Here is a 17,566-nt window from a genome sequence, read left to right as displayed (position 1 = left end):
TTATGTTCTTCTTAAAAGCATTCTCCTTCACCAGCAACCCCTACAAATTGAATGGTGTTATTAATTAATTACTTAATTAAACGGGGTTGCTGATGAAATAAGTCTGCAGTGTCCTCACATAAGGTTGTCGCAAATCATTTCATTTAAATTAGGTCTGTGTGGGTGGTGTCTGGAATTTATTTAAAGCAGGATACCTGTGAGATAGGCCAGCGGCGCGACACACGTTTCTAACCCTCTTTTAAATGGAATTCCTTTTAAAAGAGGGTTAGAAACCAGTTGCAGCTGTGCATTAAGTGCTTTGAGAATATCTAAACTCGGATGTTTGTTGAAATACATCGCGAATGTGTTTATTAAAATATAAAAAGGGGTTACTTTGACGATGTCTGGGATTAATTTATTTAAATTAGGGTGGTTTGGGAAAGGATCGTTGTCTAGAAAATTAATTACTCAAGAAGGGCGTGTGCTAGGATGATGCAAGAGGGAAATATCTTACCAAAGGGGTTGGGCTGAATTCAGTTCAGTGGGAGATGTGGTTCACTGAATGGGTTGAACCTGCGCATCAAATTATAATATAAAATAAGATTCGCATAGGGTTTCTCATCATTTCATTTTGTTTCACTGCTGCTTTTGTTTTTACCATTGTTTTGTACTGATATAGTGCTGTTGCTGTTGCTGTTTGTTTTTTCAACTTTTCAAAATAAGGAGTACATACCTACATACTTTATGTGTACCATGGAAGTTAAAAAAATCATTCAAAGAGAACCTGATGCTTTATGCAAATTATCTGCTGATGTGCTGTGCCGGCTCCTAAAGCGTATGAGTAAGACCAATTTGTGGTCATATTTACGTTCAAATCCACATCTGGATATAAGACCATACATCCGAGCAGAGCTATTGGAACACTACAAGAAAGAAGCACTTTAGTATGTTTATGAGAAGCGTCATATGAAACAAATACGTATCATAAGAGATGGTGAAATAAAATTTGAATCAGTTGATGAAATTGAATTGATTATTTCAAATTTAGTCAATATTTTTGATAATGGCGCTCCAGGAGAACAGCTCCTTGATTGTAATTTTGAATTATTATTGAAGTTTCTTTGGAAAAGCTTTCCAAGCGAATTTTTAAACCCCTCTCCGAGGGAATACTTCAAGTTTTATAATTTAATTAATGTAAAATTCACAACATTCAATCGTCATTTTTGGAAACTTTATTTTCAGCAGCCAATAACAGCACTGCATGAAGAATGTTGTGAGCAGCCTAAAATTTTCTCGCTCTTAAAAGATTATTTTCCTAAATTAAAATGTAAAATTTGTAATTTTTCTAGATTTATTTATAGTGAATGGGGAGGGGGTAGGTTATTAGAAAAGAATGATATTTCTGAATCAATTTTAAAGGAATATATTGAAATGGAAGATGTTTTTTTTTAGTGTGGGGAAGGAGGGGGGATTTTGTAGTTTGAGTGAATTATGGAAGGCAAGCATACACATTACTAATAACACTGATAGAGATACACCAGTTATAGGCATAAATGTTACAAAGCATAACATCCTAATTTTTTTCGATAATCTTATAGCAAATTATTATATTGAGAAATATTTGAATAAACAAGAAAAGGAAACTAAGCTTAAATTAGAACCCAAGATTGTGGAATGGGATATTAGAATAGTAATTAAGAACATTCGTCTAGTGATGGCAGGAGAGGAAAAATCTATATACAAGGTTTATAACATTCATTCCATTTATGGAATTGAACTTAATCTTTTAGGCCGGAGTTTTCCTATGGAAATATTGAGAACTCCAGGAGAGTGTCTATTATTCCATAATGCTGTAAATAATAAATTTTTAATTAGTCAACGTGTCTGGAATTTATTTGGCTACCCCCCTGTAACAAAAAGATGCAAATATAATAAATCCAAAAAATGTGTTGTAGCCTACTTTGCCAGCCATGTGCTGAATTGTTAGACATGTAACAGATCGAATCCTCAAATCATAGAAAAATCCTATGAGGCTAGGATTGCCTATCAAATAGTAGAACCTACTTCCAACACTTTTAATTTATTTGAAATTGGCTTCTATTTTATTGTTGAAGATGAGCCTAGATACCATGAAAATATAATGATGTGGGCCACAAAACAATCCTATCATCCTTTAAATAGGTTTTTTATACTTGATAGCTCTGCGAGGGCACAGGTTGTTGTCGCTAGAGGTAGTCTCTAGGTAGTAGCTCGGATCATCAAGAGGAGCCAGTCCCCTAGGACAGATGAGAAGGCGAAGACAACACCAGGGGTATTCTGCGCGTCCACGTCGTGCGGGGTGGTAACATGTTGCTGTTCGATGGACTCGGAATCAATAAATATGGCTAAAGCAGAATTCTCCAGTTGGTGGAACAACGGGGAGGAGTGGCAAGTCGAAGGCCAAGCCTCTACATAAATCCGGATTACAAACACGAATGCATAAGAGCTGCAGAACACCAACTACTCACTCGTTCCAGCCCTAGGGAAGTGCAAGAGCTTCAGAGTGAGTAGGCGAATACCAGCGCCTAAAAACTGGCAAATTCGGCTAAGGGAGTAAACCCCAACAGAAAATCATGGTGGAAGGCAACGGGAAACCAACACCATTATATTTCCCTAGAATTATATGGACATCAATTTAGCAACGGCCCTAAGTCTCCGTCAGGCTGATCCTCATCCGCCAAGGCAGCCGGATAGGGTGCTAAGAATACGTGGAGTTAAAACAAGGTGGAACAACATCAACGTCGCAACCTGGAATGTACGAACTTTGTATAAAATTAGACAACTTGCTAGTGTAATTAAAGAAGCCAGGAGATTGCAAATCAACGTGTTGGGAGTAAGTGAGACCCGGTGGACTGGAAACGGTAGATACCGGGTAGATGAAAATTATGAAATGATCTTCGCTGGGAAAGACACACACGAACAAGGTGTGGGTATATTAATACATACCAGAATCAGCGATAAAATCAGTGCCATAATTCCAAAATCAGAGAGGATACTACTCGTGAGATTGGAGGTCAAGCCAAAACCAATGGTAATAATTCAAGTCTATGCGCCAACAGCGGAAAGCAGTACAGCAGAAATCAACAACTTCTACAACGACCTAGAAGAAGTAAAAACAAGTGGTATGAGGAGAAGTGTCAAGAAATAGAAGAGCTGGAGAAAAGGCACAACTCTAGAGAAATGCATACCAAAGTGAAGCAGATGATGGCCACCCACAAGAAAAGGAGAAGTGGAATAGCATATATGCGAGGAAAAGATGGAAAGTACTGTGGTACCAATCAAGAAACTGAAGAGGTCTGGATCAGCTACATACAAGAACTGTATGGAGATGATATACGTCAGGCTCAAATTGCAGTTTCATCCACAGAAGAGGCACCACAAATTGAAATGTGGGAGCTGAGGAATGCTGTGAAGCGAGCCAGAAACCACAAAGCAGTGGGAGAAGATCTCATACCAGCAGACTTGATCAAACATTTAACACCAGAGTATGAAAAGGAGCTGCTGAAGATAATAAACAAAATATATGATGAAGGCACTCTGCCTAAGGACTTCAAAGCAGTAAATTTTGTACCAATACCAAAAAAGAACAACTCGCAAAAATGCTCTGAATATAGAACCATCGCACTGATGAGCCACGCACTGAAGCTACTACTCTCCATCATAAATGCCAGAATTGAAAAAAAAAATAGATGAAAATCTAAGCGAAACACAATATGGCTTTGTAGCAAAAAAAGGGATGAGAGATGCAATTGCCCTGCTGAAAGTGATCATTCAAAGAGCACTGAATGCAAATAGGGAAATCATTGCTTGCTTCGTCGATTATGAAAAAGCATTTGATCGTCTCAACCATGAGAAGATGTTGGAGATCCTGGAAAAATACAATATCGATATCAAAGACCTGCAAATAATCAAGAACCTGTACTGGGAGCAAAGCACTAACATCAAGATTGGAACTGAGTACTCGGAGAACGGATGTGGAATAAAGAGAGGTGTGAGGCAAGGATGCCCCCTCTCACCCAGGTTGTTCAACGTGTATGCAGAAGAAATAATGAGAGAAGCGCGGATCGAACGAATGGGATTCAAGATCAACGGCAAGAGAATAAATGAAATAAGTTATGCAGAGGACAAAGTGATCCTTGCTGAGACAGAGGCGCAGATGCAGAAAATGATCAACCAAATCAACAGTGCTGGATTAAAATATGGAATGAAAATAAATGCAGGCAAGACCAAGCTGATGAGATTTACGAAAGGAGATGATAAAGAGGTCAAAATCAACATCGGATCACAAGAAATTGAAAATGTAAAGCAGTTCAGGTACCTTGGAGCACTGATAAACAACGATGGTAGAGATCATAAAGAAATTAAATCACGGATTGGAATGGCAAAGACCGCTTTCAACAACCTTGCCAATGTGCTGGGAAATCGAACGATGAGTATTGATCTGAGGAAGAGAATTATGAGATGCTACGTATGGACCGTTTTGAAATATTCCTGTGAAACATGGACCATGTTTTGGTCAATTTAAACGAGATGGCAGTCTAAATGATGTACTTAGATGTAGAATCAAGCCCCATTCGTGCCCGAGCAATTTCAAAAGAAATTTTGTCAATTGGGTGCAGAATTGTAAGTCCCATTTGTTTAGGCAGCAACAGCGCCGGCGCGGCGCACGTGAATATTTTTTTTTCTAAACAGTGCTAAAAATTGTGTCTTGGGGTCCTCTTTCAGTGACCTTAAGCATGTTTACCAAAAATTTTTGATTTTCAAATAAGTAAATCAGTTTTTTGTTATTCCTGAAAAGTGTGAAAATGGACTTAGCCCCTTTCTGTTCTCACCGATTCAATTATTGGGTTAAAAAAAATTCAATTTGGTTTAAAAAAATTCAAGTTTCTTACAACATATTCATAGGCTATAGAGGTAAGTATAAAAATGATTTTTGGTCATTATTTTTTTTCTCAAAAAGTATAAGGCATTAATAACTTTTTATCATAGAGTATCTTGATGACAAAAGTCAGGTTTGGGTTGAGAAACCAGGTGAATATGATGACCAATAGGGAGGGAGAAATTCAAAATGTTACATTGTTCCTTTTGTTACACTAAGCACTGCTGCGTCTTCCCCTAGGTATGTGAAAAAATAAGCGAAAAGAAAAAACATTCTCATGTTGTATTTTCTAGCTAGTTTCTTCCAGCAAGCGTTCAAAAATATGTACGTCACATAATCAGAGGCGTAGCCAAGGGGGGGTTTGGGGGGTCGAGACCACCCCCATTGGCGCAGGGTCACTGCTAAAATTTTACGATTGAAATTTCTCATTTCTCCACTGCACATGCATAATATTACGACAAACCATATAGTTGGGTATAGTAATGAATAAATAGGTAACAATAAGTCAATACCTATGAACTATGATCAATTTGTATCACATTCATATCTTCTGGCTACTTAAATTCTCAAATGTTACGTTTTTCATTAATTTTAGCTATTCCTAGGTACCTGTTTTAAAATTTTTAGTCTTAAGAAAGAGACTTATTTTCCGACTTTTTTGGAACTTGATGGCACATTTTTGAACTATTTTGCTCTCATTGCTCGAGCTGAGTACAGTTTTTCTATTTCTAAATTTTTTTGCACCTGTTCAAGGCACATAGAGCTACCTAACTCTTGAAAATGTCAAATGAAATTACAAAATTGACTTCTTGTAAAAAAAATCATAATTTACTGAACTGCTCACATTGAAAAAAATTTTTACTTCTCAAAACATGATATTTCGAGAGCTTTTGCCCTCACTTTGTTCGGGCCTTTTTGCTTTTCTTTTCCAGACCTGAAATTTCTAAAAAAAAATCGTCCAAAAACTGAAATTCAGAAGCATAAATAATGAATCTCCTCCTATAAAAAAGCATTGTTCTTTTGCATATCAAAATCATACTTTTCAAAAGCTTTTTTTGCCCTCGCTACGCTTGGGCTAATTGTTTTTTCTCTCATCATGAAAAAAAATTGGACCTCTCTCCAACAACCAAACCCCCCCCCCCTCCAGATATGCTCTGGCTACGCCACTGCACATAATTCAAAAGCGTAGCGACCTTACGCGATAAAAGTAAGCTAGAAAATATTCTTGAAGCAGTTGTAGCGTAGGTAGATGTACCTATTTTTCAGATGATTTTTATAAAGGGCGTTAATTTTGGTCTAGGTATTTAAAAACGGCGCACTAATCTGCCTTCTGAACAGCGCCTTTTCACACGTATATTCAAAAAACGTCAATAAACCAGGTTTGAGTGTCTTTTTCAGCGGAAGGGGCAGATTTTCACCAAACTGGGATGTTGCATCTACGATAAAATTTAGTTGAGACTTCATTTAATTTTACTTACTGAGAGAGAACCAGTGATCCCACCATGATGTTTCACACACATCGGCCTTCAAAGCATCAGCTGTCATCATTGTCAACACTAAAGGTGGTTGTACCATTGTTCTAATGAATAAAAGTGTGCTGAATACTAAAACTATAATGCCTAATTTCTTCATTAGATCTGTGTCTGTGATTTTGACAGCTTTGGCAGAACGTACTTGAAATATTATTGATATCCTGAAAAATTAAATTAACGAGAAAATCAACAAATCAATTTAGGTACACAATTTTTGAGGACACAAGGGCGAATAATCAACAATAATAAAAAAACTCTTTCATTTACAAAACAAGTAAAGCATTTTTTTAATACTATTTTTTATTCGATGTGATGCATATCGCCCCACCCCTACGGAAAAAACCCATGGTTGACTATATGAAAAAACAGTATAGTCAACTATAGTATTTTTGCGACTATAGTTACTATAGTAAATCATAGTATAGTATAGTTTAGTGTAGTACCAAAATTTTAGGTAAACAATTGCGTCAAAACACCGACAATGGAATGTCCATTGATAAATTGTGTATTTTCAGGCATTGTAAGCTAATAAAATTTCCAAAAAACGAAAAAAAATTTCAAAAGATTATGGCCCTCAGGGGACTCGATCCCCTGACCCACGCGTCAGGCGTCACATTACATACATTAGTCTTTGCCGCCTGCCTAACCCACTCTGCCAGGACACTAGTTAAGGAGACAGGGTTTACTTGTGCATATCCTATATTTTTAGGTCTGGTTTGAAAATTTTCAACTTTTTGATTTTTTTTTTTTTTAATGTTACAAAGTATAGGTGTTTTTGAAAGTTGATAAAAATTATCCCATGGAAAAATAATTCTATAAAATTCTATAAAAACACTGAAAAATTTTCTACAGAATTTTATGTCCAGAATGTACCTATAAAATGTTATCAAATCTCATTTAAGTAATTTGATTCACTTGGATAAAACTCTATCAAATTCATATTTTTTTGTTTTAAAAAATGATATTTAATTAGTAAAAATGGTCTAATTAATGTTAAAATGTAATTTGCGCTTAAAATGTGTAGTAGTGTAGTAAATTTCATCAAAAAAGCAAAAAAAAATTTCACTGCCAGTGTCTGGGTTTGAACCTTCAACCTCCCACACCACATTCTGTTTTCTTAACCACTATACTACCCTGTTCCATGAGAGATTAGGTATTAAGGAAATTTATATTCTCTTTTCCAGGGTCTGGACTTGGAAAATTTTCAGGATTGTTTGATCAAATTTTATAAAATCTGGTCAAGTTTGATTAAATTTGATCAAACTTGATCAAGATGAATATCTTTGTCATAGAGAAATTTTTTCAGTGAAGCAGAAGTTCATAACTTTTATCTAGTTTTATGCAATTCTATAAAATTGGATAAAATAAAAGTATAACAAATCAACTAAGTGATGCATACTTTGATCAATTTTGATATAATTTTATAAAAGTTGATCAAACAATATCAGGTTTTATATAAATTTCAAGAATGCATTACATCCAACTCTATAAAACTTTATACTACTTTATCAACTTTTACAAATCTTTATAAAATCACATCAAACTTTTTCCAGTATGAAAAAATACTATGGTTAACTATAGTATTTTTCCATACGGGTTGTATTGCACTAAATCAAATTTCATCAAACTTTATCAACTTTCATCAATTTTTATAAAATTAAATAAAACTTTGTGTATTTATTACATCAAACTTTATCAATTTTTACCAATCTTCATAAAATTGAATAAAACTTCACGTGCATACTTCATCAAATTTCATCTAACTTCATAAAACTGTATCAATTTTTATGAATCATTATGAAATTATAGAAAACTTTACATTCACAGTTGAAATCCACTGGATCTAATCAGATGTAATTATATAAACTTTGATAGAATTCTACAAAACTTGATCAAATTTTTTATCTAATTTGATCGAATAAGATCAAATTTGATAAATTGTTATTGAATTTTATCTAATAATTTTCCCATGGGTATTTCGAATACCATAATTGTGACGTGATGAGACAAAATCGACCTTTGGACCAAAAAAATTATTTTTCACTTTTTGACGGATTTTTGATACTTGGACATTCAAAAATCCTTTAAAACCACCCAGAAGCCCCTATGATTTGCATAGCTCCATATACAGAGTAATCCAGTCAAAAGTGTGCTCATTTTTTTGATTTTTTTTTTTGATTTTTTCATTATTTCAACTTTTAAATCGATCTGGAGGCGAAACAAAGCGTTCTACGAGAAAAATACGTTGAGCAAAGTTGTAGAGAATTAAATTTCCAAAAACCTATGACAGGTTTATTTTTCTCCAAAATGCATAGTTTTTCCGTTTTTCTCATAAAACAAAAATTTTATGGTAATCATCATGAGGTGTTTGTTTTTTGAGAAAAACGGTAAAACTATGCATTTTGGAGAAAAATAAACCTCTTATAGGTTTTTGGGAATTCAATTCTCTACAACTTTGCTTGATGTATATTTCTCGTAGAACGCTTTGTTTTGCCTCCAGACCGATTTCAGAATTTGAAATAATGAAAAAATAAAAATAAAATTGAAAAAATGAGCGTAATCACGACTGAGCCTCTTGTTTCAATGTAAATAACCATTTTACCCAGTGATGTTCACACAAAACGGGCAAGAAACGTGATCCAAGACTATGTTTAGCTCAGTTTAGCCAGAGAACGTGATTAGAACGCAAGCGCTTCTGCTGAACGAGCAGAACTGGACTGAAAACTTTAACCCCCCATAACTCAAAAACTTGTTTTCGGCTCAAAGGTCGATTTTGTCTCGTCGCGAATTGAATAAGTGATTTATTTGGGTATGTAATATGAATATTGGGCACTTTCAAAAAAAAAAAAAAAAAAAAAAAAAAACTCAGCTAAAATTTTGGTATAGTGTGATAATTAAAAAAAAAATAACAATAATAACTTCTTTTTGCCAAAATACCTGATAAAAATGTTTTAATATTTTAATTTTTATCTTTACAATTTTTTACACCTGCAGGTTTATTTAGCAAAGTCCTTCAAAAACCTACAAAAAACGATCTGAATTTGGATACAAAATGTGTGTCGATTTTTTTCTCACAAATTGTGTCTTAAATACTGATGTCCTCAAATAAAACACGCGTTTCTCATTGAATTAAAAAAAAAAAATGATTTTCACCGTAATTTTTATAAAATTTTTGCGAAATTGTGAGGTACAGGTATGGCCCAACCCGGTAAGGGGAAATTGTCATAATTTCTCCTATAGCGGTTCTGATGTATGTATGTACTTACTCTCCTCGTAGGAGGAATTATAAGACCCACCTCCTTTATGGTCAAGGTCTACGTGTGAACTTCTATGACAATCTGATGCTACGCGGAGGATCGTCGGATCACATCAAATAGAACCTTGTCAAATGCTCAATATATGTTGAACTTAGGTTATGTTGTGCAGCCATCTCCTTTTGTAACCCCCTTGTAGGTGAATATAATTTGTTATAAACTCACCCCCGCCTGTTATGTCGTTGTGGGGTGAGGCATTGTCGGATTATGATTAGTGATTCCGGACACTAAATACCAGGTAAATATGAACTTCAGGATATATCGCACCTCGGGAGTAATAAGGTAACATCTCAAAAAAGTGAAATTTTACAGGAGAGTGATTTTCTTTTTTTTTTTAAACTTGATTCATTATTTTTATAAACTTATAATTAAGTGTAAGGAATGAATAGCACCTCATTTTAAAGATCTGGTATCCTACCTTCATTTAGCATAAGAATACTTTGAAAAATAAAATCTTGAAGAGGAAATATTTCAATGTTTGGAAAACATTTTGAGTTAGAAGCTTTCATTAAAGTTGATGTGGAAGCGAAAGGAGGCCTCCAAAAAAAATTCATGTTACCAAAGTTGTAGAGAATTAAATTTCCAATTGACAAAATGTCGTTAGTATTTTTCTAGAGTGCTTAGTTTTTGAGTTTTTCTCAAAAAACTAAAATTTCATTGTACAGTGGAAATTGCTTGTAATGATATTGGTTAGTACAAGATTTCGGATACAACGAGCTCATTTATCGAGGAATCCGGATAGTATGAGCTGAAATTCTTGAAATTTGGTTCATTTTATTGTTTTTTCTTCCGCTTATAACGAGTGTTCATTCAGAAAACATTCATTAAATCCCAAATTTCAGCTTTATAAATTAATTTGGTAAAATTTTGAAATTCAGATAGATTTTGTGGCATTTTTTTAAAAACAGAACTTTCTGAAAAGCTGCTGAAGGCTCTAGAACTGCTCAAAACGATTTGAAGCCGTTTCCAATCGATTTTACTAGTCGAAAACAGTAATAAAATTGACAATTTTTTTTGCTACAAGTGTTACGAGCATCATTTATAACGGGAAGCTCGTTATATTCGGTTATTACAAAACACTTGTTATAAATGCAATACCTTTTAGTATGAGAGACCGGATACAACGAGCAAAATGTCTGGTCCTTTCAATCTTGTTGTAAGCGATTTCCACTGTATGTGCTAATTCATTTTTCTGAAAAGTGATCAATTTAAAGAATTTTTTCCATTTGGTATAAACCAATAAAAAATGCACTCCTTGTGACTATTTCTAACTGACAAACATTCAAAACAATCAAAACTGTTTGTTAACAATTTGTATGTACAAAATTTGCTCAAGAAAGGTGCAGTTTTTTGAGATGTCACCTTATAACTCCAAACAACTTGCAATGTTGTTGGGATGTTGAGTTAGGCCATTTGGATTTTTTACATGATCCAGATAATGTACTCAACTCAAAGTGTTATTTTTGGTGGGGGGGGGGGGGGTCATACAAGCCCAAAAAATGCAAAAACATCAAAATCAATTTTTTTTGAGATGTCACCTTATTACTCCCTAGGTGCAATATACACACCAATAAGGCCTAGTATGAGTGAGCCATTCAGTAGGGGTGTGAAAGTGCACAGTGTTTTGACGTAATTATCGCAAGATAATTACCTCCATTTCCTTTCCGTAATTAACAAGTGTTTATTGTAAAATTACGTGCAGTGTACCAAAATGGTTTTACACAGTCACAAGGAGTAATTTTATTGTTCCTTCTAAGTGTAAGTATAATTTTACTAGGGGGCTCCGCCCCCTGGCCGCTTCGCGGCCCAACCCCCAACTCGTTCCTCGGGCTTCGCCCTCGGAACTCGGTATTGGGGGCTGCGCCCCCAAACCCCCCTGGCTCCCTGAGAATAACAACAATTCCCTGTATACAATATTCCTAGTAGTAAGTGCATCTTCTGATATGCTGCTTCTTTTTGTCAAAATGCAAACATTTTTCATTTGTCTGGCACGACTTAGAGCAACATACAGTTGACCATGAGTAAACACATGATCCCTCAAGTCAACACCCACAATGTCCAATGTTTGGCACTGTGATTTGTTTATAGTTAGGGCATAAGCTAGTCTTATGGGATACTGTTTCCGTAAAACTTCAATTCCACATATCACATTCTAACCAAAGTGAGTAATTAAAAAGAGAAATACTCGGCTGAGAAGTATAAGTTGCATTTTTTGTTTACTATTCGATGATAAATAAAATGCCTAGCAAATTGGAAATATTCGGCTAAGAAATGAAAGCTCAAAGTTAAAATTGTTCAAAATAGTTCGATTTTGATTTTTAATTTTTCATGCTTAAACTAAAATATTTTGATTTCAAAATGTTTTATAACATATCTACACATTGTAAGGAAGATTTTGAAAATAAAATGAGCAAAATCGGTTCAGTTTTCATAAATTTGGAGGAGGGGGGCCCAAAAATTGGTTTTTGGGCCATTTCTCCCCCTGTATGGGGTCAAATCGGTTCAAATTTTGGAATTCGGTTCAAAATGCAATTTGGAAGAAAACATATTTCCGAAATTTTTCTAAATTGATTTTAGGGTCTCTTTCCCTAAATTTGGGGCCCTAAAAATCAAAATTTGGACCTCGCTATAGTTTTCGCATCAAGTACTCGTCGAGAACTTTCTATTAAAAAAAAAATGAGCTTCCTAGGTGTAATTGGAGCTGAATGAGAGCCTGCTGAACGTATGTAGGAAATTATCACTTTTAGTGCTTTGCATACTTATGAAAGAAAAATCACGTTTACAAGAAAACACTATATTTATTATTAGAAAAAATGCGACGGCCGTTTCGGTACAATAACGTACCATCTTCAAGGCAAGAGAACGAGTGATAAAGTTAACATAATATTCGTCGAGAGCTTAAAAATTACGTGGAGTGCTTAGGATTTAGGGAGGGGGGTACATTAGTTTGTGTAGGTGGGAGGCTGCGAAGTAGGTTACGTTGAACACTGGTTGGAGCTTTTATGACGTCATTGAGGACATTGTAATTGTTTTCAATGTGTCTGAATATTTCGAAATCTTCGAGAGCATCTAGGCGTTTTCCTTTATTTTCTACATGGAGGATTTTGAAGTCGAAGTTGGAAGAGTGGTTTTTGGAGAGTAGGTGGTCGGCGAATGTAGAAGGTCATCAAAACGTGCAATACTCAGCTTACACCAACCCTCCTTCCCAAACCTTCTACCCGCGTTTTCAAAACTACACAACGGTTCAATTTACCTCGGAAGAAGTTGACTTACTATGCAAAGGGCTAAAGCATAACCTACCAACTAATAAGTATCAATAGTTTTTTGATTTGGGAATTGACGTATCAGCGAACATAGACAAAGCGCACCAAGAGGTCTACTCAGCCACATTCACCGAAATACTTTCACGCAACAACACTACATGCACAGGGAAGCACACCGCTGATAGAGTTACCATCAATGACCTACGTGAAAAGATCTGTAGCAACCAACTCATTTTAACTAAGGCTGATAAAGGTAATACTACTGCTATAATACATAATGACGAATACACCACTAAAGTAAATGATTTCCTAACCGATAATCACGCTGTTATTATTAGAGATCCTATGAACTATATTGTAGCAAAAACTAAACGTATCATCAAGGAGTCCACTCACCTGATACCTAAAGATAGGCATAAGTACCTCGTAGAGATGAATCCCCAACCCCCCTGCTTGTATGGACTATTAAAAATCCACAAACCTACTATGCCGATTCGCCCGGTTGTTTCATACATCAACACGCCTCTTTATAACCTCGCTAGGTTCATTGATAAAATGTTAAAACGGAACGTTCCATTCATCTCTCCCTATCAGATTAAAAGCACGTCTGAACTGCTCAGCAAAATCATTCACGTTTCTATACCTGACAATGCTATACTCTTCTCTTTCGACGTTGTTTCTTTATATTCCAAAATACCTTTAGATAAATGCGAAGAAATTGTTCACAATCTCATAGACGCATCTGAACTAGACGATAATACATCTGACCAACTCAAAAAGCTTTTATCATTCGTTATGTACAATAACATCTGTAAATTTAATGACATCTTCTACCAATTTCCCAATGGTTTCCAAATGGGATCGCCCATTGCTTCTCACATGGCTGAAATTTTCATGGCACATGTAGAATCCATAATTATGACCCATCCCCTCTCCTCCTTCCTCAGGTTCTGGTATCGTTACGTAGACTATGCGTTAGGTCTATGGACAGGCACCATATCACAGTTGAACGAATTCCACACGTATATAAACTCGATATTTGACCCAATAAAGTTCACGTTAGAGATAGTCGGTGCTAGTATCAACTTTCTAGACATCACTATATCAATTGACCATGGTAAACTCAGCTTAGACATATTTCGAAAACCTACTTACTCAGATATTCTAATCAACTGCGATTCTGTACACCATCCTAACCACAAGCAGGCTGGTCTACGCTATCTTGTAGATCGCCTTCTCAGTATACCCCTGTCTAAGCCTAATTTCCAAAAAGAACTTCGTACCATTTGCGAAATCGCTAAAAATAATGGCTACCCCCCAAAAATGGTCCAAAAGCTTCTGTATAGGAGGAAAAATGCGCTATTTAAGGCGAAGGTGACGACTTTCCGCGATGATGGTAATACTAATATAATCTGGAAAAAATTTACCTATAGCGGTCCTATTACCTGTAAACTTACGAACTCCCTAAATAATAAGCTTAAGTACTTAAATCTCGAAAAGCCTGTAAAGTTTGCCTTTAAATCTAAAAATACTATCGCTAATTTTCTCTGTAATACTAAAGATAGAATACCTAGGGATCGAAAAAATGGAGTCTATAAGCTAGAGTGTAGTACATGTAAAGCTATCTACATTGGGCAGACTGGTCGTGCTTTCAAAGTCCGCATCAACGAACATCTTGCTGCTTGGAAAAATAAAAAACCAGGAACTTCTACATTCGCCGACCACCTACTCTCCAAAAACCACTCTTCCAACTTCGACTTCAAAATCCTCCATGTAGAAAATAAAGGAAAACGCCTAGATGCTCTCGAAGATTTCGAAATATTCAGACACATTGAAAACAATTGAGGAGCGATATTCCAAAACACCCTTAGTCCACTTTTTGAAATTTTACAGGAGAAGGAAAAAACGTGGTACGTAAGAGGTTACGTTACATTTGGCATTGGTGATTGTTCTGTTACCTACCCAAACACTTCATTGGTGCTATGCTTTATACATTTTTACGCGATATGTTGATTAGTGCCTCTGAGCGTTCATGAAAGTGACCTATGTTGACAATGGCCGTTTTGGAAAATTTTTTTCAAAATGTAAAGTGATTAATGTTTCAATAGCTATTTCTCAACTGTTCGTCGAGATTATTTTTTTAAAAGTTGTTTTTCATTTCATCGGGTGAAAGGGGTTTTTCAACTTTTCCGACAGATACGTAAAAATAGGGGTCACATGGGTCAACTTCACCTATAAAAACTTTTTTTCATGTTTTGAATCAAAAAATCGCGTTTTTTTGCAAACTTTGAATTTTTTAAAATCGACTTTGCAACATGTTACCATGCCACTTTTTTAATATGTTGTTCAGCATAAAAAGTTGTGCATAATACATATATTTTTTTCAGAATTTTTGAGAGTCCGAACGATATGAAAACTATGTTTTGAAACTTTTTGAGCTAATTTTTTGTACAAAATAAAGTGGCAACACCAGGCATCGTAGCCGGTCACTTTTATAGTGACTTGGTCACTTTTATCACGAAAAGTAACTTTTGGTAACTTTTTTCATCAAAAAATCACTATTGGTCACTTTTCTTCCAAAAAAGTCACTTTTTTGTTGTTTTTTTCGTTTTTAAACAAAATTTTCATCCAAATTATCGTTTCTTAACTCATTTTCAAAGTATTTTATGCCAATTTTCTTTATTAAACAATTTCAGAATTTTAAGAACACAAATTTTTACTTTTCGAAACATCAATTTTCGAAAGCTTTTGCCCTCGCTTCGCTCGGGTTTGTTTTCTTTTCTTTTTCAAAATAAAGAGAATTTTTTTTTTAAATCAAGTTCTAAAGCCAAAAAATGAACTTCTTACAAAAAAACATGTTTTTTTGCCTCTCAAAATACAAATTTTCAAGAGCTTTCGCCCTTGATTAGGCCTATCTTTTTTCATTTTCAAAATCAACTTCCTTCAAAAAAACATCATTCAAATTCTAAAATTTTAAAAATAAAAAAATGAACTCCTCGTTCTTACATTTTTGTATTTAAACGGATTTTCCGGTGGGGCCAGGCGGGAGAATAAAGTAATAATTTTTAGGTGAGATATTGAAAGTTTTTTTGCTTTTGTTTTTCGATTTTTTGCTCTCCTGAACGCTGGAATTTAAAAAAAATTGGTCACTTTTTTGGTCACTTTTTTCACTGATAAGTAAAAGTCAGTAAAGTCACTTTTTTTTAGAAAAATTTGGCTACGATGCCTGGGCAACACTGATTTTTAAGATATCACCAAAAAGCCTTTCAAAACCCTAACTATGAGAAAAAGTTCCATTTCGGTAGGTATCGCGGTTATATTGAGTAATCCACTGTTGAAATGGATGATATTTTAGGATCACTGAAACTGGCTGCCTTTAAAAATGGGCTAGAGGGATGCGATTTGCACCATTGGTCATCCCTTCAGAAGGTCTTTCCACAGGAAAAATTTCAAAAAAATTGCCGAACCCCCTACCACTTGTTGGTCCAATTGACGTGGAATAGCCCTGCTGTTTAATTAAAACACATTTCCAACAATCACTGGATAAAGGCCTTTTTGGCGGGACTTTCATTTTTTAATTTTTTTAAAAATTGGCTTTTTAGATGGGATTCGCGCTGTATTTGGGTAGATTAGAAGTGTAGGTATGAAGGTACATACATTATCCACCAGAAGGCGCCAAAAAACGCAATTTGAAAAAAATGGTTTCAAGTGCGTTTTGGAATATCGCTCCTCAATTACAATGTCCTCAAAGACGTCATAAAAGCTCCAACCAGTGTTCAACGTAACCTACTTCGCAGCCTCCCACCTACACAAACTAATGTACCCCCCTCCCTAAATCCTAAGCACTCCACGTAATTTTTAAGCTCTCGACAAATATTATGTTAACTTTATCACTCGTTCTCTTGCCTTGAAGATGGTACGTTATTGTACCGAAACGGCCGTCGCATTTTTTCTAATAATAAATATAGTGTTTTCTTGTAAACGTGATTTTTCTTTCATAAGCCTGCTGAACTTTTTTTGCTCGATTTTTGCTTGTAGCTTTATACTAGGTATAGATTCTTACTGGATAGACGAAAAGTCTATAAGTGTCATAATTAATACTATTTAACTAACATTCACATAACGTATGTTGCCTAATTAAGTTGTTAGAATAGTCTTCTTCTCATACCTAACTCTATGAGTATAATCATGTAGACATGTACAGGGTGTTCCGGCTCGACCAGGGTTGGCAACAAAAAAAAAAACGGACATGTTTAAAACAGTGTTTTAAACAGCCCCAAAAAAATTGAAGTGTTTAAAACAAGGAAAGTGTTTGTTGTTTTTTTTGAAATGGAAAAAAAACATGTTTTTTTTCTATTTTTCTCATGAAATTTTCAATTTTTTACAATCACAGTCACATTTAAAAATCATTTGATAACTAATATAAAAATGATAAACAGAAATTTCAATCGTTGGCAGAAAGAACACTACATGATGAATAAAATTTAAACAACAAAAGTAAGACTTTTGAGATTTGAGTTTTGACTACCTATTTATTTTGCTTACTTATTCAAAATTTTG

General features: G+C 34.9%; 1 protein-coding gene across 3 annotated transcripts in view; it reads right to left on the bottom strand.

Moving 5' to 3' along the window:
• Window positions 1–17,566, bottom strand: part of LOC135845613 (probable G-protein coupled receptor CG31760) — a 425,069-nt gene that overhangs the window by 72,423 nt on the left and 335,080 nt on the right. For all 3 annotated transcript variants that reach the window (XM_065364298.1, XM_065364296.1, XM_065364297.1), the window contains exon 9: window positions 6,376–6,590. In XM_065364298.1, coding sequence (XP_065220370.1) covers window positions 6,376–6,590 — 215 coding nt within the window. The remainder of the gene's footprint in view (window positions 1–6,375; window positions 6,591–17,566) is intronic.

The sequence above is a fragment of the Planococcus citri genome, chromosome 4, assembly GCF_950023065.1.
Source record: "Planococcus citri chromosome 4, ihPlaCitr1.1, whole genome shotgun sequence".
NCBI lineage: Eukaryota > Metazoa > Arthropoda > Insecta > Hemiptera > Pseudococcidae > Planococcus > Planococcus citri.
Note: the sequence above shows the minus strand (reverse complement) of the source record. Positions and strands in the feature narration are given on the sequence as shown.